General features: G+C 33.5%; 1 protein-coding gene across 1 annotated transcript in view; it reads left to right on the forward strand.

Annotated features, from left to right (window-relative positions):
* Positions 1-9,684, forward strand: part of ZNF804B (zinc finger protein 804B) — a 447,541-nt gene extending 437,857 nt beyond the window's left edge. Inside the window, exon 4 of the mRNA XM_019716413.2 lies at positions 3,399-9,684. Coding sequence (XP_019571972.2) covers positions 3,399-7,065 — 3,667 coding nt within the window. The 3' untranslated portion in view covers positions 7,066-9,684. The remainder of the gene's footprint in view (positions 1-3,398) is intronic.
* Positions 9,685-22,831: the final 13,147 nt, after the last annotated feature.

Consider the following 22,831-nt stretch of genomic DNA (forward strand, 5'->3'; position numbering starts at 1 on the left):
TGGACAATCCATTAATAAGAATTAAAGGGCTACCTCTAAAGTTACATTTTTATTATAAATAAAAATAATTAGGTAAAAAAAAAATACAAACATAAACTGAAGAAAGTTCTGCAGGAGGGAGTGAAATCATAAATAAGGATATAGCTATAAAAATTAAACCTTTAATTATGTTATAAGTCATAACTTGTATTAAAATTATAGAATTCTAAACACTACAAAGACAAAAAATTAGGATTTTTCAAAATAATAAAAATAAGTTAAATTTAAGATAAGGAAAATTAAAGTTTATAAGACAGATCAAAAGTCTAAAGCATGAAAATAAGTTATAAAATATTAATAATGAGGATAAAATGTTAAAATTGTAAAATAATACAATGATTAATGTAGATTAGGTTGTAAAATAAGCACAAGAATCAAGGACAAGAAAATAAAACTATAATACAAAAACAATAAGATCAAAAAGCTTTAAAAATACTTAAAATAATATAAAAGAAAGAAGCTTGCACATTAGAGAGATAAATAGTAAAATAGAACAGGAATACAGAAGAGAACATTTAGACTAACATAAGTAAACACAAGAAAATGGACAAAACAGTACCAGCATAATAAGCAAAAATATTATTAAGGAAAAAATAGAGAGAATATAAAAATAGTAAAATATCTGCATCACAATGGAATCAGGAGGGGTAGAATGATAATATACACACCAGGCTTTTGGAACAATTTCTCTTAAGTTTAGTGCAGATAATATCAGATTGAATGAAGTTCCTGGAGAAGGTCACTTAATACAGAAATATAGCTCCGACTTAATCCAAAATACGCTGTAAATATGGAAAAGAATCTCTTTGGCACTGAGGCAAGCTACAGTGCTGCAGATGTTTCTGGACCTCATCCTTCTATCCCTAGGCTTCAAGCACTTTAAAAGACCAACCTCTACAGTAAACCTCTATGCTTCCAATTTTCCTTTATGTTTGAAAGAAATATTCAATAACCCATACAACTTAGAGTATCCCGCCATTCCTCATATTAAATATGCTTAAATATACTCTCTAAAGAACATGAAAATGATTTTAAAAGGACATTAATGTGATGAATAAGAGGGAGGTTTTCATTTTGAAACAGTTACTTTAAGGAACAGAACATATTTTTATAAAATTTCTAAATTTAATTTCCACAAGATTCAAGGGAACACTATAACTCTAAAGTTACAGGCATTATTTTATGAAGAGAGGACAATCTGAAATTATTAAAAACTGAATGGTGGCTGAAATCATTGTTTGTAAGTTATGTGCAAATCAAACAACAGATTGGACAGTGTAAAAAATGAGTCAGTAAAATAGAAATTAAAAACAAGAAATTCTTTCTGAACTGGAGAAAAAGACTAAAGACACTATGATACTGAGATAAATAATAAGACTTAAATGATATTTTCAGGAGAGTCAATAAATTTGACATCTAAATCCCAGGACAAGAAACTAGGACAGGGAAGAAGCAATAATCAGAGAAATCTGAGATGTGTCTGAGCTGAATAAAGCTGAATTGAAAGTACCATAAAGTACTAGCAAAAAAAAAATAATAACCAAAAGTAATCATCTGTAACTATGGTCTGGCTAAATAATAAATATATATAATATATTATATATAATAAATATAGCAAATATATATATGTATATATATATATATATATATATATATATATTAACTATAACATAAATACAGTCTATTTAACAAGCATAATATATAAATAAAAAGGAAAAATTACAAAATCATACAAATACTCAAGCTGATTCATTTCAAAAAATGAACAAAAGGAGGCTAATTAAATATGACCCTTCAATATTAAACATCTAAATACAATGAAGCAAAGTACATGAAATTTCATCAACAAAACGAATGTGACTCCAGAGTTCTATGCTGATTGGCCAAATACTCATAAGTGAAGGCATTAAGAAAGAATTTCTCAGACCAAGGGCTTAGAAAACATTCCTCTCCATTAGGATTTAACTACATGCGGTAAAGGTATCAGTTGTTTTAGTGTTGTATATACTTAAGCAAGAAATGACAGAATGAAAATGAAATAAAAATTGAAAATAGAAAAAAATCAAGCAAACATATATCTAAGCATGTGGAAAAACAAAAAGAAAAGGAAAAGAAAGCCAACTCAAAGCAAACAATCAGATCATTAATGTCAGTTGTATTGACTTCCCCCCAGGAAGGCCTTGTTTTGTAGGAGAGATTTTATAAATAAAACATTAGATAATTTTAATCTAAAGAGTTTCATGTCTTATATGCATTGCTGTTTCCAGCTTTCTAACAGAACTACTAATTAAGCTCAGTTGAATGAATAATCTTTAAAAAGCTGTTAAAAGATAAAACATGTATACGCACAAAAGGTAGAAAGAAAATATTCTGGTGTGTAAGAAGCAAAAGAAAAGATTTCAATGTAATTGAGATGGCTTTGTAAACATGTCAGTATATTATACATTTATTATAATTAGTCAAATAGTGACAGGTGATAAAGAAAGAGCTAACCACCCTGTTTCAAAAGAAAGCAAGGAAGCAAACGTGAATGAATTTTAAAACTGAGAAAACAAAAATGGCAAAAGGCTAGAACACATACAAAAAAGCAAATTAAATATATATTTTTATACTTTGGAAGTGACTTTTAATTCCATTTGATTTCTTATTTATTGTGAAGGCACTGATTGGAAAACTCTTTGTGAAAAATATTAATTCTTTATTCCAAAAAAATAGATACATTCTGAAGAATGTATATTGTGGTATAAATACAATACTTTTGCAGCACTAGCATAAGAAATTCACCCGCTATCACTTTTTGCTAAGTTCAAAAGAACACACTTAAATGATGTATTTTAGACATAGGCACCTAAGTGAAATAAGTTAGACAGAAAAAGTCAAGAACCATATGATTTCACTCATATATAGGATATAACACTGAACACAACAAACAAACAAGACAAACAAATAAAATCTCATTGACACAGACAACAGTTTAGTGCTTACCAGAGGGTAAAGGAGGGGGCCGGAGTGGTAGAAAAGGATAAAGAGGTGATGGATAAAAGGATAAATATAAGGTGATGGAAGGAGACTGGGTGGTGAACACACAACGCAATATATAGATGATGTATTGTAGAATGATTCACTTGAAACCTATATAATTTTATGAACCAATGTCACCCCAATAAATTTAATTGAAAAAAGAAATAGCCACTATGATACAGATATACTAACTTAAGCACAGTGAAATGGTTATATTATAGTAGACATAGTTTATAAGTAGTAGCATAACCCATCATAAAAACACTATGAAATGTTCACATATAGATAAGATTTCAAATCTAATGCCTTAATCTTTTTAATATTTATTGTATTTACAGTGTTTCTGGAAATGGACCAGCACACAAAACACCCCGGGTAGCTATAGAAAAGCAACTCCAGCAAGGAATTTTCCCAGTTAAAAATGGCAGAAAAGTATCATGCATGAAGAGTGCTCTTCTCCTTAAAGGAAAAAATCTCCCCAGGAGCAGTTCCGATAAACAACGGTCTACCATGCCAAATCGACACACATTACAAACAGACAGACTTTATTTGTTTGGGAATCGGGTACCACAGACATCTTCAGATCTCAGTAATGCAAATCACAGAACAGGTGTATCGTTTTCTTTTTCCAAAAAAGTGCATGTAAAATTAGAATCTTCAGCATCAGTTTTCAGTGAGAACACAGAAGAGACCCATGATTGTAACAAGTCACCCATCTATAAAACAAAACAAACCGTGGAGAAATGCAAATGCCGCAGGATTGCAAATGAGGGTACACACCTTACTAAGGAAGAAGATCTAAACATCTCCTCAAGCCATCTGGAAAGTGTTTTACACAATACCTTCTCCATGAGTTCTCAAATTTTGCAAGACAAAAAGGACTCTATTGATGAAACACTAGAAGATTCCATTGGCATTCCTGCTTCATTCTCGAAATCTAACATTCATCTTTCAGATGTGGATTTTACTTCCTCCAGTAGAGGAAAAGAAACTAGAAATACATTGAAGAGCCCTTCAGAAAACTGCATTAATCACACATGCCAAGCAAATACTTCCTCCAGCCCACCAAACATTTCCAAGCACAGTGATGCCAGGATATTTGAGTGTCTGGATGGGTTTCTATCACTAGAGCCAAGAGAGCAAAACAGTCCCGTGTATCTGAATTCCAACTCCAGAATGGAGAAGAGAGGAAAATCTTTAGATGAAACAGAAAGAGTTAGCAAAAATGTGCAAAGGCTTATAAGAGAAGCATGTCCCCATGATGTGAAATCCAAACCATTGCCTTTCCTCCACGTGCAAAGCAAGGATGGCCACACCACTCTCCAATGGCCTACAGAACTTCTGCTCTTCACAAAAACGGAGCCCTGCATCTCTTATGGCTGCAACCCATTATATTTTGATTTTAAGCTTTCCCGGAATACAAAGGATGGCTGTGATCCTGAAGACTCAAAAACAGAATTGATTAAGGACCCCTTAGAAATGAAGACTCAAATAGAGAGCCAAGTCTCAGGTTTAGTCAAAGACCAACACAAATTGATCCAAGAAGATAATCAATCTCTGAAACCAAAGATGATGATAGAGAATCCGGATTGGGAAAATTTCCAGAGAAAATATAATGTGGGCTACAGTGATTCTGAGCCAGACATGAGTAAACATAATTTTAGCGCAAGTGATTTGGAAACAAAAAGTCCTGAAGTGCCTGCCTGCCTTGATATCTCTCTGAAGAACTGTGTGGGAAACAATAGGAAGAGTGATAATGAACTCAAGGAAACTTCAAGGGCCCATTGGCAAAGCTGCCGAAGGGTAGTATTAAATGATGCAAATGAGGGCCTATCTTTTACTCCTTACATCTCTAGGACTAAAAGGCATAAACTGATTTCCTGTGGTCCTCATTCGGCTTTTGAAGATGGAAATGAATTCACCTGGAATTCTAGTCCTTACACAGTAAGGAGTCACAGTGATCACGGGAAGAACTTCAGTGTGATTTTAAATAGTAATCACATCAGCATGACTGGCAGGGTTTCTGCATGCAGAAACCGAAGTTACAAAAGAAGTTCCCCAAAGTTGTCTCTAAACAGACCTTCTAGCCCTTCAGACACATCACCTGACAGTACATCCAGCTTGAGAAGTGCTTGCTCAAGTCACAGGTCCAGTGGTAATGGCAGAGGCAATTTGCTCTACTTTTGTAAAGGAGAACACAACTCAGTAAAAAGGCACAAAGGGAAACATAGAAAGCACAGCTGCCTCTGCTTGTCTGGTGAGATAGCAAAGAGTGATTGCTTGCAGTCTGAATCACAGACAGACAGAAACTGCAAATTGTGGGAATCACTTAAAAATGAAAAATATTCAAAACATAGATATGGTCACTGCAGAGAAATGTATAAACTGGGCAAATATCAACAACAATTTTCAGGGTCAAAATCCGGGAGAATCACTCGTTGCAACACTAGCTCACAGGTTTCCTGTGCTGGGAACAGTGGAAAACCATCTAATTGTCAGGGACCTCAGCACAGCAGATTGGGCTCTTACCCACAAGAGAGGATTTATTACTTAAATAAAAGTGAAAGAAGTCAACAGTCTTTGCACAGCCCTCACATTTGTGATCTGGAAAAAGTAAAACCCATGCAGTGTAACTCTGGGAATATCAATCGTCATCTGAGGAATTGTTCCAGCCACCCTTCAGAAACTGCAGACTTGAACATTACAGCAGGAGAGACCTCCATGACCGCCAAATGCCTCTTAGAAAGAGTTCAAGCCAAGAAATGTCAGGAACAATCAACTAATTTTGAGGTCTCTTCAAACAGTTGCAAACATGAATCAGAGGTTCATTCACAAATCCAATGCACGATTCAGTTTGCACCACCAGGCTGTAACAGATCAGCATTGCCTTTGTCTGAAAAAATACAGAACATAAGTAAAAGAAGAAATGATAAAGGCAGTGCAACTCAAAGAACTATTGAGGAAGACAAAGGCAACAGTTCACAGGCAAATGATTTTACTGTTTTGGTAGACACTGATTGTGATAACCATCTTTCTAAAGGTATAATTCACGTAGTAGCAGACTCTCAGTCACCAAACATAAAAAAGAACCCAGCAACAAAAGAACAATCAAAACCTTTAATGAGTGAAGTCCAGCCTTTTCTTCAACGCTGTGACCCAGTACCAAATGATTTCCCTGGTGCGTTTCCATCTAAGAGATATGCTGGTGTCACTGATTCAACAGAGACCAAAGAGGACCAAATAAACCGAAGCTTACAAGATGTAAGCATGCATGTGAATCACGTAGAGGGGAATATGAACTCTTACTGTGACAGAACTATGCAGAAGCATGAAAAAGCAGCAGATGAATTCGAATTGTGTCATAAATCTCTCTCTCCCCCTTTAATTCAACAGCCAATAACATTTTCTCCTGATGAAATAGATAAATATAAGCTCCTACAGCTACAAGCCCAGCAGCATATGCAGAAACAGCTCCTATCAAAGCATCTTCGAGGGTTGCCTGCTCCAGGGCCGACTGCCTTCTCTGCAGCCTCAGCGGTGCAGACAGTCCCAGTTCACCAGCATACTTCTTTCACCACCATCCACCATACATTCCTGCAGCATTTTGCTGTTTCGGCTTCCATAAATTCCCAAAGCAATCACCTCCCTCTAGCTCGTCTACATGCTCTTTCACAGCCACATTTTACTCCATTCTCATTTTCACCTCTGACTCCAACCATCATCCCTGCACACCCCACTTTCATAGCGGGTCATCCCCTGCATTTAGTCACTGCTACCCCCTTCCACCCATCTCACATAACACTTCAGCCATTGCCCCCTGCAGCGTTTATCCCCACATTGTTTGGCCCTCACTTAAACCCAGCCACAACTTCTATCATCCACTTGAATCCTTTAATCCAACCGGTGTATCAAGGTCAAGATCTTTGCCATCAGTCTTGCTCCAGTCAGATGCAACAGTTAAATGGAGTAAAAGAGGCCTTAAATATGTCAGCACACTTGAATTAATAGATGTGAAAGTCCCTCTTATGGATAAATAGAACAAATTGTCACTATCTACAAAATGACATGTTCAAAGTGGTATATCTGATTATTATAAGATTTAAATATTGATGCCAGTTCAAAATGTGACCAATACATGAATAGGAACCAAATTGTCAATATTGAAATCAGAGCATTTTAAGAATTTCTTTTTTTTTTTAACTTGCAAAAATAATAAGGCAAATTTAAAATAATTTTATGGGAAGGTATAGGGAAAAGTGTTAAAGATCAGTTTTGGATGAATTCTCTCATAATATTATTAAATGATAAAAAACATTCATGCAGATCATTAATGCTACAAAGAAAATCAAATGGAACATAATGTATGTTCTACGTGTTTGTTGAATGAGTGAATTAATGCACATTTGATTTTATTCATCAGATAATAAAAGGTTAGTGAAATGAACTAATTACTAAAAATAATAATTCCTGCGGTTAACTATTGACTAAGCTTTTAACCCATATAATTGGTTATAATATTGATGAGGGTTATAACCTATATAAGAGATGGCAAGAATTTTTCTGCTTAATTCAAGGTGACAATTATTGTTCATTGAAAAACAATCTTTACACAGACTTTACACTTGTATTGTTGAGTGTCTGTGAAAAATTGGGTTATCTTCATTTCACACATGCCTATGTCAAGAGAATTTTGTAATTGTAAGAATCACCATTGAAATTAAGAATGTTTAATTTTTGTATAAGAAACTATCATTAGTATTTGATAATGCAAAATAAAAAATAAAATATGCTCAGAATTACATTTTGAATATATTGGCCAATCTTTCAAATATAAAGGGACTAAGATATTATGTTTTCTTTATTATTCTACTCTGAAATTTTATCGTGTTCAGCCAATGTATGTATAAGTGTAAAGAGAAAGGTTTGGAAATGTCAGAATTGTTATGTTACCTATTGAGAAAATGTTACAAAGTATTTGGTGTGTTTTATTCAATTGCAATAGGTATTTATAAAATACAGTGAATGAAAATGAATAAAATCAGCATTCATGTAATTTTGCAAACGATTTTAAATATTCACTCAAAATATTTTCTGGCCTACAGAATTTGCATTTCTTACATCTGTTTTTCTGAACGGCCTTCCAGTTAGGTTTATTGCTTTATATTCTTAAAATGAAAGAAGCACTTGTATGACTATACATTCACCATAAGCATAGGTTTCAGAGAAAAACAAACTAAACAGAAATGGAGGTAATCAGTCATCAACCACTGTATCTGATGATGCAAACTCCTCTACCACTAGAAGATAAAAGGAAAATATGTTTCAGCTTTGGCTTCAGAGGGAAGAGAGCTATATTTACTGAAGACCTATTGTGCATCAAGATAGTCAGCCTAAGCACTTGGCACACATTATCTCATTTAATTTTTACAACTATATATCTTTTTTTGAACATTTTATTTATTTTTTAAATTTATTTTTCAATTACAGTTAACATATAGTATTATATTAGTAGCAGGTGTACAGTATAGTGATTAGACATTTATGTACCTTACAAAGAGCTCACCCCCAATCTAGACACAATACATAGTTATTACAATATTATTGACTATATTCCCTATGTTGTTCTTTTAATCCCCATGACTGTTGTTATAACTGGCAATTTGTACATCTTAATTCCTTCTCTTTTTGCATCCATCCTCCCAACCCCCCTCCCATCTGGTGACCGTCAATTTGTTCTTTGTATCTATAAGCTTGTTTCTGTTTTGTTTGTTTATTTATTTTGTTTTTTTAGATTTCACATATATATGAAATCATATGGTATTTGTCTTTCTCTGTCTGACTTATTTCGCTTAGAATAATACCCTCTAGGTACATCAATGTTTTTGCAGATGGTAAGATTCCATTCTTTTTCATGGCTGAGTAATGTTTGATTGAATATATGTATCACTTTTTCTTTGAATACATATATTGGCTATTATAAATAATGCTGCAATTAACATAGAGGTGCATATATCTTTTCTAATTAGTATTTTGGATTTCTTTGGATAAATATCCAGAAGTGGAATTGCTGGTTCACCTGGTAGTGCTATTTTTAATTTTTGAGTAACCCTCATACTGTTTTCCATAGTGGTTGCATCAAATTACAATCTCACCAAGAGTACATGAGGGTTCCCTTTTCTCCATATCCTCAGCAATACTTGTTTGTTGTTTTATTGAGATAGCCATTGAGATGATATCTCATTGTGGTTTTGCTTTGCATTTCCCTAATGATTAATGATGTTGAGTATATTTTCATATGTCAATTTGTCATCTGTATGTCTTCTTTGAAGAAATGTCTATTCAGGTCCTCTGCCAATTTTTTAATTGGATTGTTTGGTGGGTTTTTGTTGTTGTTGTTGTTGTTTCATGTTAAGTTGTATGAGTTCCTTATATTTTTTGGATATTAATCCCTTATTGGATGTATCATTGGCAGACATCTTCTCCTATTCTATTCTGTAAGTTGTATTTTTTGATTTGTTGGTGGTTTCTTTCAATGTACAAAAACTTTTTATCTTGATATAGTCCCATTTGGTTACTTTTTTCTTTTGTTTCCCTTGCCTGGGGAGACATATATTAATACAAAAAAAAAAAGTATTGCTAAGAGCCATATCAAAGAGTTTACTGCCTATATTTTCTTCTAGGAGTTTTATGGTTTCAGGTCTTACATTTAAGTCTTTAATCCATTCTGAGTTTATTTTTGTATATGGATAAGAAAGTTGTCCAGCTTTATTTATTATTTTTGCATGTATATGTCTAGTTTTCCCAGCACTAATTTATTGAAGAGACTGTCTTTATTCCATTGCATATTCTTGTCTCCTTTGTCATAGATTAGTTGACCTAATAAGGCATGGGTTTATTTCTGGACTCTCTATTCTGTTCCATTAATCAATGTGTCTGCTTTTATGGCATTAGCATGCTGTTTTGATTACTATAGTCATGCAGTATACTTTCATATCAGATAGGGTGATACCTCCAACTTTGTTCTTCTTTCTCAATATTTCTTTGACTTTCACAACTGTATTTTGAGATCAATATCATCACTCCTCTCTACAGAGGAGGGAAATAAAATTGAAAGGTTAAATTCTTAATACTTGGCAAACAGTAGGATAAAGTATCTCTGATGCTGGAGAGAGAAAGAGAGAGAGAGAGGCAGAGACAGAGACAGGGACAGAGAGACAGAGAGAGAGAGACAGAGACAGAGAGACAGACAGAGAGATAGAGAGAGAGAGAGAGATTGAGAGACAGAGAGAGAGATTGAGAGACAGAGAGAGAGAATTTGAAATTGAAATTTTAACATAAAGTAAAGGCATATTTCCCTTGATATTACCAGAAAATTGTGGGATGGGAATTTTCACTTGGATATATCAGTGAGAAAATCTAGCTCATGTAAAAGGAATAAAACAATGGAGGAAAGGCATCAAATAACAAGAAACTATATACTTAACACAAAACTCCATAAAAACAATTATAAAGTAATGTTGATAAATATTGAATAAATCCAAAAGAAGTGAAATAAATAAAACATTTCTTATAAAAATAGATAACAAATGGCCAAGCACATTAAAAAAAGGAAAGTAGTGTGGACAACTATTTCCTAAAACAGATTACAAATTTGACATAGATCCAAGACAGAGTAATTATGGGAAACTCACTAGAAGTCCTATTAATTTTTATAATTGCTTTGGTGACAATTTGACCTCTCAGAAAGTTAGACCACAGAACCTCTACTAGGCACTTAATTTTGAATAACAAAGATAGATTGATATGAATTGATGGCATGGAAATGACTGTCTTGTATTATCAGTGAGGAAAATGTTCACTGGATGTACTATTTAGGACTATGGGAAAGCCGACTTTATCATTTAAATAAAAGAGAATTTGTACTCCAGGGTAGGGAATTGTAAAAGTTGTGGCATCACAGGAGGAAAACTACAATTATAAAAGATTCCAATTAGTTGGTATAATGTAGTTCTTTAAACAATCCAATAGAAATTGAATGCGAAAAATATTCAGAGTAATTGTTCAAGTTCCATACATCCATACATAGTAATGCAATAATAAATACCTAAAAACAAATAGAGATTAGATTAATTAGGTATTTTTTAATATTCTATTTATTAGGAAAATCAAGAGATGTTGGCCTTTTGCTTCTACTTACTGCTTACTGCTAGAGGCAAAAGATCTAATGAAAATAAAAATAGAGTTACCTAAATCTGATTTCATTTTATTTTTCCATTTAAGTTTTTCAAAGTGGAAATCATAGAAGCAATATGGATAGGAAATTTGGAACACATAAGAAAATTACTCCCTGGACACTTTAAATGGATTTGAATCTTTACATTTAGAAGAGTTTTACCTACCATAGAGTATTAAAATCGCCTAAAGAGGGACAGATGACATCAAATATCCTTGAAAAACATACACAATTTAAGGAGTTAGAAAAAATAGCTCTACTTTTTTAAAGGGAGGGATATTGAATATCATATTTAAAAGTATATTTATAGGTAGAATTTTAAGCAGAATGTTTAATGAAAAGGAAAAGACAATCACTGGTATAACAGGTAAACTAAAAACAAGTAATACAAAATTAAAAATATTTTATTTCTCATTTATCCAGTTTATTTTCTTTCTCATTCAACAGAGATTAGATATTATTAAAGGCCATTTCCAGTAATCTAATTGCTGGAGATATAATAATGACCCAAATGAACAGAAAAACTGCTACACTATAGTTTAATTCTAGTTGAGTCATGCAGACAAACCCAGGGTAAGTGAAATATATAATATGTCAGATCATGATAAATGCTGTTGAGGCAAATAAGTAAGAAAGGCAAATAAAGGGGTTCAGCTGTGGACAGTGAGTAAAGTACAATTTTAAATAGTGTAGTCGGGGGAAGCTTCACTGGAAAGTTATATTTCGGCCTGAAGGAGGTCAGGGAGTGAACATTGTAGACTAAGAAAAGAGCAGGTTTCCACAACCTGTTGGGTGTGTTGCCATGCTCAAGAAATAGCATAAAAACATCCGGGCTTGTAAAGAAGGTTTCAGAAGATGAATTACGGGAGATAAGGTCAGAGAAGTCATTTTGTAACAAAATTATGTAGGATGTTGTCAACCATTATAACGCCTGGCTTTTCTTGTGAGATGAGAAGCTATTGGATAATTTTGCCAGAGAAGCAACATGATTTGTTTTAGTTTTACCAGAGTCCCTCAGCTATTGCATTGTGAATAATCTCCAGGGGCATAAGGTAGGAATACAGAAGCCAATCAGTAGAATGAAATGTTTCAGACAAGAGAATGCAATGACTTGCTCAGCGATGGTCTTGTGGAAATGTTGAAAAGTGGTGAGATTCTGGGTTTATTTTGAAAGTGTGCTTCATATGGGGTATAAGATATAAGACAAAGAAGAGTCAGAGATGCCATAATACTTTTTGCACAAGCAACTAGTAGATAGATTTACTATTAACTGAATGATAGATTTACTGTTAACTGAAATGAGGAACAGTGTAGGAGAAGCAAGGGAGGAAAGGAGGATGAGATTAAATATTCTGTTTGAGATGCCTGCCTATTAAATAGTGAAGTGGAGATATTGAGTTGGTAGTGAGAAACATGAGTTGAAGTTTGAGTAGAGGTGTGAAGAAAATATACACATTTGGGAATCATCAATGCTTAGCAAGCATTTGAAACCATTGACCTGGATAACATGAACAGGAGTAGGTAGGGTGAAGAAGAGGTTCATGTTTTATTATTATTTTTCATTCTTGATGTATAATTGATATAATATTAGTTTCAGATGTATAGTGTAATGATTCGATATTAGTAGATATTGAAAAGTAATCACAATAATTCCAACTAAAATACACCATCATACATAGTTACAAATTTTTTGTCATGATGAGAACTTTCAAGATCCACTCTCCTAGCTACTTTCAAATAGGCAATATGGTATTACCATGCTGTACATTAGACCCCCATGAACCATTCATTGCATAACTGGAAATTTGTACCTTTTGATGCTCTTCACCATTTCGCCCCGCCCCACGCCCACCTCAGGCAACCACCAAGCTGTTCTCTACATCCATGAGCTCAGTTTTTTTTGTTTTTTGTTTTAGGTTCCACATGAGTGATATCATATGGTATTTATCTTCTTCTGTCCGACTTATTTCACTTAGCATAATGCCCTCAAGTTTCATCCATGTTCTTCCAGATGTCAAGATTTCATCCTTTTATATGGCTGAATTATATATATATATATATATATATATATATATATATATATATATATATACACATTTTTTTTCTTTATCCATTCATCCACTGATAGACATTCAGGATGTTTTCACAACTAGGGTTTTGTAAATAATCCTGCAATAAACATGGGGGAGTGCATATATTTTTCAAATTAGTGTTTTAACTCTCTTCAGATAAATACCCAGAAGTGGAATTGCTGGATCATATGGTAGTTCTAGCTTTAATTTTTTGAGGAAGGCTCCGTACTGTTTTTTGTAGTGGTGCAACAATTTACCTTCCCCCAAACTGTGCACAAGTGTTCCCTTTTCTCTACACCTTCGCCAGCATTCATTAGCTCTTGTCTTTTTGATGCTAGCCATTCTAACAGGTGTGAGGTGATATCTCACTGTGCTCTTGAACGGCAGTTCCCTGGTGATTAGTGGTATAGGGCATCTTTACATCATGGCCATTTGTATGCCTTCTTTGGAAAAATGCCTATCCAGATTCTCTGCCCATTTTTTATTCAGATTGTTTGGGGTTTTTTGCTATTGAGTTTTATGAGTTCTTTATATATTTTGGGTATTAACCCCTTATCAGATAAATGGTTTGCAAATATTTTCTCCCAAAAAGTGGGTTGTCTTTTCATTTTGCTGATGTGTGTGTGTGTGTATGTGTGTGTGCTGTGCAGAAGCCTTTTAGTTTAAGGTGGCATCACCTTTGTTTTTGCTTTTGTTGCCTTTACTTTTGGTGTCAAATTCTGCCCCCACCCCCCAAAAAATTATTGCTATGATTGATGTCAAGGAGCATATTGCCTATGTTTTCTTTTAGGAGTTTTATGGCTTCAGGTGTTACATTTAAGTCTTTAATGCATTTTGAGGTTTGTTTCGTTTTTTTTGTATGGTGTAAGAAATCTTTACAGATTTCTTTTAGGGCTTGGAAAAATTAAACCACTTGTGGAAAACCATGTTGTTCTGGTACACCATTTAAGAGAGTTATTGGCAAACTGAAGTGGATTCATAAATGGCAGGTCTGACTAATTAACAGACCAGATCAGTTTTAGTTTCTTGCACCAGGAATAACATGATTTCTGTGAATTAATAAAAATTAACTGAATAAACTTTTAATTTTTCTGTAGAACAGACTCTGGGAAATGCCATGTAGAAAAAAAAAAAAAAAAGACAAACAATACGAGTATTCCAAAAAGAAGAGCACTTGCTGAGGAGGCAAAAAAAGATAGGAATAACTTTCTAATTATAAGTACCTAAATAGTGGCATAGAGCTGTATACTATGGAAGATTTATGTATTATCTTTAGGGCAGAGAATGTAAATACTACAAAAAGGTTTGTTTTTACTCAACATAAAGAACTTGGCAATTTGAGTTGTTTGTATAAAGTTACAAAATCTTCATCACCAAAATATTCAAGAACTTCAACATTTGGATGAACATAAAATGTACGGATTTTCAGAAGTTTTTCTAGAATTTTTCTTGTGATCAATGACATATCTAAATATACTCTAGGATAATTTCCAAATTTCAGATGGTTGATTCATAGGACTTAGTTTTGGATTAATATTTTTCTTCTGATAATACTCAAATTACCTTTACTGCTGTAGAGAACATTCCGAGCTATCCTTTTTACTAAACCTAAATTCATGAGTATGGGCTCAAACATTTTATTTTTTATTTTACTTAAGTAAAATACACTTTAGAAGAAAAAGAAATAGAAGAAATTCTAACTATATATTGAATTCTAAAATACATCCTTTTTTTAAAATTATCACTTTTATGGATTACATATTCAGCATTGTTTGCTTCCATTTTCAGACTTAAACTTCTTTATGCCTATTGCCTAATATTTATGGGATAATTATCTTTATGGGATTACATTTTGCCACTTGGCTCATTGAGACAAGTTTTTATTGTCTTAAACTATAAATACTGAGTTAAAAACTGAAAATGTTTTAAGAAAGACTTTAAAAATCTTTATGTACATGTTCACATATGCGAACCCTTCCCTATCTACATATTTTTCTTAGAGATTAAGAACCAGTCCACCATCAGCTAGTCTCACCGGATTCTGGGTATGGTTAAACAAAATAAATCCTTTGTATAAAGAACTGGAAGTTTGTGCTTCTTACCTTGTCAAATTTAGCAAAAAAACAAAAACAAAAAAATGAAAAAAAATACAGTGGGATACAAAAACTAAATTTCAATATTTCCTTTGAGTTCACCTTTATATGTGTTAGAAGTGTTATAAAATATAAGAAATGGTTAATATATGGGGAGTAATTTGGAAAGTTCTTAGTTCCCAGGGTTCTTTTCTTAGGCAGACATTCCAGAGAATGATCGCCTGAAATTTTTATTTCACTTACAGAAAATGGATTTCACAATGACTCCTTTTCTTCAGTATCTGCCAGAACTTAATGGAATCTCTGTTATCTGTGAATAGAAATGTATTCAAAGAAACTAATGCTTTAAAGCTTTCCCATTAAATAAATATTTAATCAGTAAAATTACTCAGGATCATATATCCGGACCTGGCTATCTCCATAGTGCATGTGTTGTTGCTCATGTACAAAGTTTCCAATGATGGCAGCAACACAGCTTAGAAATGTTACCATAATACTTTCAAGCTGATCCAAAAACATCATATACTTCAAACATTTGGGACAATATTTGGAGTTATGAAGATGGTCTACCCTTTAGGTACCACTTGGCATACCAATGTTCTAGATCTATGTATAAATGAAACATCTAGATGCCCTCCCTGGGCTGTGTGGAGAGTTCACTTCCTCTTTAGTGAAATAACATTGCTGATCATCTCAAACCAGCAGCACATTTCTCAATCTTCCCTCAAATTTTTTTTCCATTAGTTTCAGAAAGATAGTTAAACATTCTGAAGAAAAATATTAAAAGCACCCAAATCTCACACATCAGTGTGTATCTAACTGATATTTATGTGTCAGTATATAGTCAGTATACATTAGGAGCAAAATTGGCCTAGTGCTTATCTCTGGCCCAGCCAGGCTCACAAAAAGGTTTAATTTTGGTTCTTTACATTACTAAACTCCTAAAGAGAAATGTGGTCTCATTGGAAAACAGAAACATTATTAAAAAGCAAGTGAGTGACCACTTCCATGCAGGAGTCAGGAAAACAGTTCACAGCCCTTTGTGTCTCAGACTGCAACTACTTCAATAAGATGGCTGTTTCCTACTATAATATGAGTTTTCCTGCCAATAAACCCAGGTGTAGAGGATTTTCAAAGGTTATCACTTCATTCCAGCAAAAATGTTATCCACTTTTTCTATTAGGTAGACATTTGAAGGTGATTGTTGCATTGCTTTGGATTAAGCTATATTAAAAATGGAAGCAGTGGCTGAATCGGTTAGGTTTAGAATAAGCCAATATTAGAGAGATAAGAGAAGGTTTTTGTTTTTGTTTTTCATTTTATGTAGTTTTGTATCAGAGGAAGAGCTCCCAATTCACTTTATTAATTCCACCCCCCAGGTCACTGTCTCATTTTGTACCCCACCACCTTTTTTAAATAGCAAGAGCATCTTGGCAGAAACAAATCAGGCATATTAGAAACATACAAGATGTGTGCGTGCACATGTGTATATGTGAGTGTGTATTCTTATGAATATACTCTTTAGTCTTTAGTTGTAAACCATGATCTTTGTTCAAATGTTGTGTTTTTTCCAAATACATTCACATACTGAAACAATCAACTTCAAGAAGAGATTTCTTTTCCACCATGATGAATGCTAATTTTGTTTTAATTGTGAGATTATTAAAAAGTTAATAATGTAAATTGGTTATGTAGCTGTTTAAAACAAATTCTCACCTTACTCAATTCTATTTAAAGTATTTACTTTGTGATTAAACTGGACAACAGTCTGGTAATATGATACATAATTGAATAATTTTATTTTGTAATCTCTGTACAAAATGTTTCTTTTTATTATACTGTGGCTAAGTAAATTGCACTATTGTACATGCAAGCAGCTTTTTTAGGTTATTTAATAAATTACTTGGACTATAGTTCAATGCAATAATATTTTTTTTCAATAAAAAGCTTAATGGTATGAGTGTTAGTCATGTATTTCTACCAAGAAGCATACCAAAATATAAGAGCAAAATAAAGACCAAAATGGTATGGAAATATTCTGTATTTTACACTGATGAATTTCAAATGCATTTAACACTTTATTTATTACTGTATATATTTATATTATATATTTAAAGGCTGGGATTTCTTAGAGTATTTCTTAAAATTTTAGTGTTATAAAATAAAATTGTAACCTCAAACTGAAAATAAATATGACTTTAAAAGTTCTATAGATGTAGTCTTTGTTGAAATCTATTCTACATATATTATGTGACATCTTTCTGTTTCTATTTGTTTGTTTCAAAAACTGTGATCTAATACTTTGTAATGCTCTAACAAAGCTCTATAAAGTTTCCAGAATGTATTCTTTAATTGATAATATAATATAAATATGGTAGCACTGGTCAAATTTACAATATATTAAATGTAAAATTGAAAATACTTTCATTAGTTATAATTCTCAGAAGGACTCAACTTACTAGGAAATCTCTTTAATCAAGCATGACCAATAATGTGGCAACATGACCTGAGATACCACTTAACTATCACTCCTCACTTTATTTTCTTTATTTATCGTTGCCTTCCCCAAGGCGAACAGTACAGATTCCTCATCTACAGGATCTTTGCATGATACAATCTGTGCAAAATCTCAGATCACATTCACGTGTTCCTAGAAATGACCACTAGGTGCTCTCTTGTTCTTGAATCACATCTATCCTTGCTCTTTACCCTCCAACAAGCTTTAACCAAGTCCACAATCTCCTTGCTACTACATTTTAATTGGATGCCGTTACTACACATGCATTAATGGAAAGGATTTTGCTATGTACTGGGTTACAGTGGTTGATTCCGTGCTTTCAGTGGAAAAATGTTTCAGATGCCATTTATCTGCCTCCCTAGACTTCTACCCTAGATTCTCTACTTCTCTGTTGGACCCTTTATTAGAACCCTGCTAAGTAATCAGAAATAACTTTGACACAATACATATATAAATAAACACAAACAAGCACACATACACACACACACACACGTGCACACATAGATTGACTTTTGGCAGTCATGACAGAAACTCTCTTAATTAATTAAATTGTCACCATTTATTGATTATGTGCTAGGGGCCAGACACTGACTGTTCAGCTCATGTCCTTCCCACTATCTATATTCCTGGGTTCCTCCTGAGCAAGAAAATAAATTTCTCTTGAAATGAAAGGAGATAATATTACTAATTACACTAAGACATAGAAGTAAATGGTGATGTATGGTCTGTATACTCAATGCCTGCCCCTTCCTAGTGTATGAACCTTATGCCAGGTCAGAGCTTTGTTTCCCTTATATATCATTTATGCTCATCATGGAAATGTTTGTCACAAACATAAAATGAGTTTCATATACTCTCGAGGTTGTGCTCTTTTACTACATATGGTAGAATTGAGTCAATTCCCAGTGGCATTCGTTTATGCTTTGAACCAGAGATGAAATTTAGCAGAACATTGTGAAGTTATTCAGCAATAAATCAATGGAAGCTACTCAGCAGACTGGCACATTCATGAGAACGCCATGCTATTTAAAGAATCTTTAAATGAACAACTCAAAAATTAAAGATTTTCTTCATATCCAATTTATTAGAGATGCAGTTTAAAGACATAGTATTTTGATTATTTGACCTGATTGTGGCATGACATCTTCAAAGGAGGGATTAAATCCAATGTCTCTTTAAGGGATTGCTTCATTCATTATCAAAACATTTTAATAGACATTTCTGATTTGTCATTAGTCATTCACAGTTTGTGGGCAAATAGATTTCTTCCATATTTCCAAAACTTCAAGAGAGTAAAAAAAACAAAAATCACTGTAGAATAGTTTATTAGGAAATAGCTGAGATAATTTTTCCTTCCTTAAATCATTAATTCCTTAAATAGTTATTAGGGATATTGTACAATATTGACTAAAACAAAGGAAAAATTAAATGATGAGTGGGAAAAGTACATGATGAGCCTAGTCATTTTAGATTATTAGTTCTTTTAATCTGGACATTTACACACGAATGTCAACTACCACCAAACTCTCAATTTAGAACAATGAATTTACATTACCTGATGAAAGCTCAAGTTTCCTTTAACTTGACTTAATTGCAATTTTATTATAAGTATACAAGTAAATTTTAGGATTGCACAAAACCCATAAAGCCTACTATCTTCCATTATTCCAATCCAAAGCCAATAACGTTTACAGAATTGAAGTCTCAGTGTGCTAAATAGATGAAGTAAAATGATAGAAAGTTTGGCTTAATTGAATTTCAGGAAATGAGTTCACATACATTGTATTTACAGTACTCAGGACATGAGGTGAACGCAGATATTACATTCTAATCAGTCACAACATTCCTGAGAAAGTTCACTTTCAGACCCCCTGATACGCAGTCTATTCACAATGGCATTTAGTCTTCCTATTCGAAACAATTTCTTCTTTTGACTATAGAACACTGTGTCCTTAATTTTCCTTAAGTCTGACTGGTTTCTTGTTTGCAGTTTCATTTATTTATTTATTTATTTATTTATTTATTTACTTATTTATTTATTTATTATCTGCCTGTCTATTTATTTATTTACTTATTTAACTGGGCGCTTCCTTATGCTCCCAACCTTTAAATGTTAGCGTAAACCAGGGCTTAGTACTTAGACATCGTCTTGCCTCTGTTATACACACTGCGTCATCTTATTCCGTTTTAGGCCTTTAAGAACCTTTTATACACTGATGATTCTCAACTTTATATCTGCAGGTATGACTTTCCCTTACCCTCGCCACTTGTTTATTCAACAATTTACTCAAAACCTCCATTGAATGTCTACTAGTAATCAGGAACTTAACGTTCAAAACAAGAACCCTTGGCTTGCTTCCACAAGCCCTTCCTTCCCCAGGGCTCCACGTTTCACTCAAGAGCTCCATCAGACCCCCAGTTTCTCACATTAAAGTCTGGAACATCCTCTTAGACCTCTTGCTCTGTCACATCCCACCTCCTTATTACCCACCTATCAGCACGTCTTGCCAGCTGTATGCTCATAATATGCCCCCAAAACTAACCTCTTCTCATGCTCTCTATTGTTACCATCTTAGTACATCTTAGTGCATCATCTGCTCTTACCTGTAACACAGCAAGAACCGCCTACCTGGTCTTCCTGCCTCTTACGTTCCTAGAGCCTAATCCACAGAGAGAAGACAGAGTGCCATCCTAAACATACAAATATCTGAAATAGTGTCCCATTAATTTTAGAATAAAATCCAGTGTTCTTACACCAGCCTTTAAGATCCAGTTGCATCTGACCTCTGACTGTCTCTACAACCGCATCTTCCTTTGTCTCTTGATCACTCTGATCCTGTCGTCCCTCAAGTAGACCACGCATTTCCCATGCAGAGCCTTTGCATTTGCTGTTTTTCTGATAGAAGGCTCTTTCTTCATGTAATCTCATGATTCCATCCCTCTTCCATTCAGGTGTCTTTTTAAATGTCTCTTCCTCAGAGAGGCTTTTCTTAATAGCCCAGTCTAAGAGAATATCTACATTACTATTTATACGATTAACCTTGAATTGTCTCTTACAATTAATAATCTACTATTTTATTATGCATTTATTTTTATATTTGTGCTTATATATATTTAAATTTTATCTCCCTGGAAATTAATTTTTGAGAAGAGAAATTTTATGGGAGTAGAATTTTTTTCCTATCTTGCTCAATACTATTGTTTAACTTTTTAGAATCATGCTGGGAACGTAGTAGTCACTGTACATTTGTTCAGTAATGTAATGAATGTGTATGTGAGTTAAAGAAGATTCTCAGCTTGTTGGTTGATTTGAGGCCATGTTATTTTGGAGTACGAGTGTGCAAAATTTAATGCAATTAAATAAATTATAATTTGGAAATTAAAGCCTATATCTTCAACCAAAGAGTAGATGTGGATAAAACCTTCTTGATTAATTGATTAAAAAAAAATGCTGCACTTGATGTGTTGGTTAGTTGTTATTTTAATTTTTAAATTATCCGTAGGTCATGATGTATTTTCTTGAAGACATAAAATTTACAGACATTCATAAAGTGTTCATTCATAGTTTGAATTTCACATTGATTTGTCAAAGTATTTCTCATATAACCTGTATAAATTCAGGGATTCTGTTTGATCCTATCAGTCAGAGTTTGTATAACCTGTATTGTTTGGGTGCTATTTCTACCCCTCTATACATAATGTTCCCACTGCTCTCTGCAAATGGTAGAACAAGCCGGAAATTCTCTAGAGAGTGATTTCCTAAATCATTCCACTAATATGCATTAAGTAGCTACTACATGCAAGACACAGATATGGCAGTTCATAAAAGTCAAAAATTCCTGCTCTTAGGGAGCTTATATTTTAGTGGAGGGGAGGAAAACAAAATAAATAAACTATGTGTTAGGATAAATAATAGTAAATAAACTATGTGTTAGGATAAATAATAGTAAGTGCTAAAGAAGTTAAGGGCAGTCTGTATATAATGGAAGAGACTGCATTTGTGCTCAGGTCTCCCTTTTATTCTCCAATCCATGTTTGTTCTATTATGTGAAATGGTGGAAGATAGAAATTACTGACTGGTTAACTAATGATCTTGCTTGTTTGGTGCTTCCTTCAAGGAAGAATGGTGAGTTGAGGAAAACCTATCACTTTTGAATGGCCTGCAGAGAATCTTTATAAAATATACCCTAGTGTCACCCATGTTAAACATACCCTGCCTTTGAGACTGGGACATTGTGATTACACTAGTTCAAAATCTGTTGCTCTTGAATAATTCAAAATGTGATGGATATGCACAGGAGAGATAATAATGACACGTGGACTGATGACATATTTATATAGATATAAATGTGGTATAGTAAGATTTCTACTGCTGTCGTCAGCAACTAATGCATGTCCAGAAAGGGAAAAACTGATTTCCGAGAATGATAGGTGAAGTTGTCTTTTGAGCTCTCTGTTTTAGGAAAGTAGTTTAGTATGAATCAAACTGTTAGCTTTTGGCAAACTCTTCAGAGAAATTTCGCTTTTTAAGAGGACAGGCCCTTCAGGATTTGTTGCCATTCAATTTAACTAGTTGCTTTATTTATTAAGGTGTGATCGTTTCATATGTCTTATATGCAGACTTTTTTTTTTTTTACATGTTATAGCTAGCAGCCCTTTACTAGGCTGTTTTTGTTTGTTTTGTTTTGTATTGTTTTGTCTGTTATCCCAATTGTGTCATTTTTTCTCACCAACTTGAGTAATAGCCGGATTCCTTTTTATGTTAAGTCGAGGAGTAGAATGAAAGTAGTAAATCACCCTGTATGAAAACCTGAACTACCTGACAAAGGTCTCTTCCTGATTTCTGATTGGTTGT

This window comes from Rhinolophus sinicus, linkage group LG09 (genome assembly GCF_036562045.2).
Source record: "Rhinolophus sinicus isolate RSC01 linkage group LG09, ASM3656204v1, whole genome shotgun sequence".
Classification (NCBI taxonomy): Eukaryota; Metazoa; Chordata; class Mammalia; order Chiroptera; family Rhinolophidae; genus Rhinolophus; species Rhinolophus sinicus.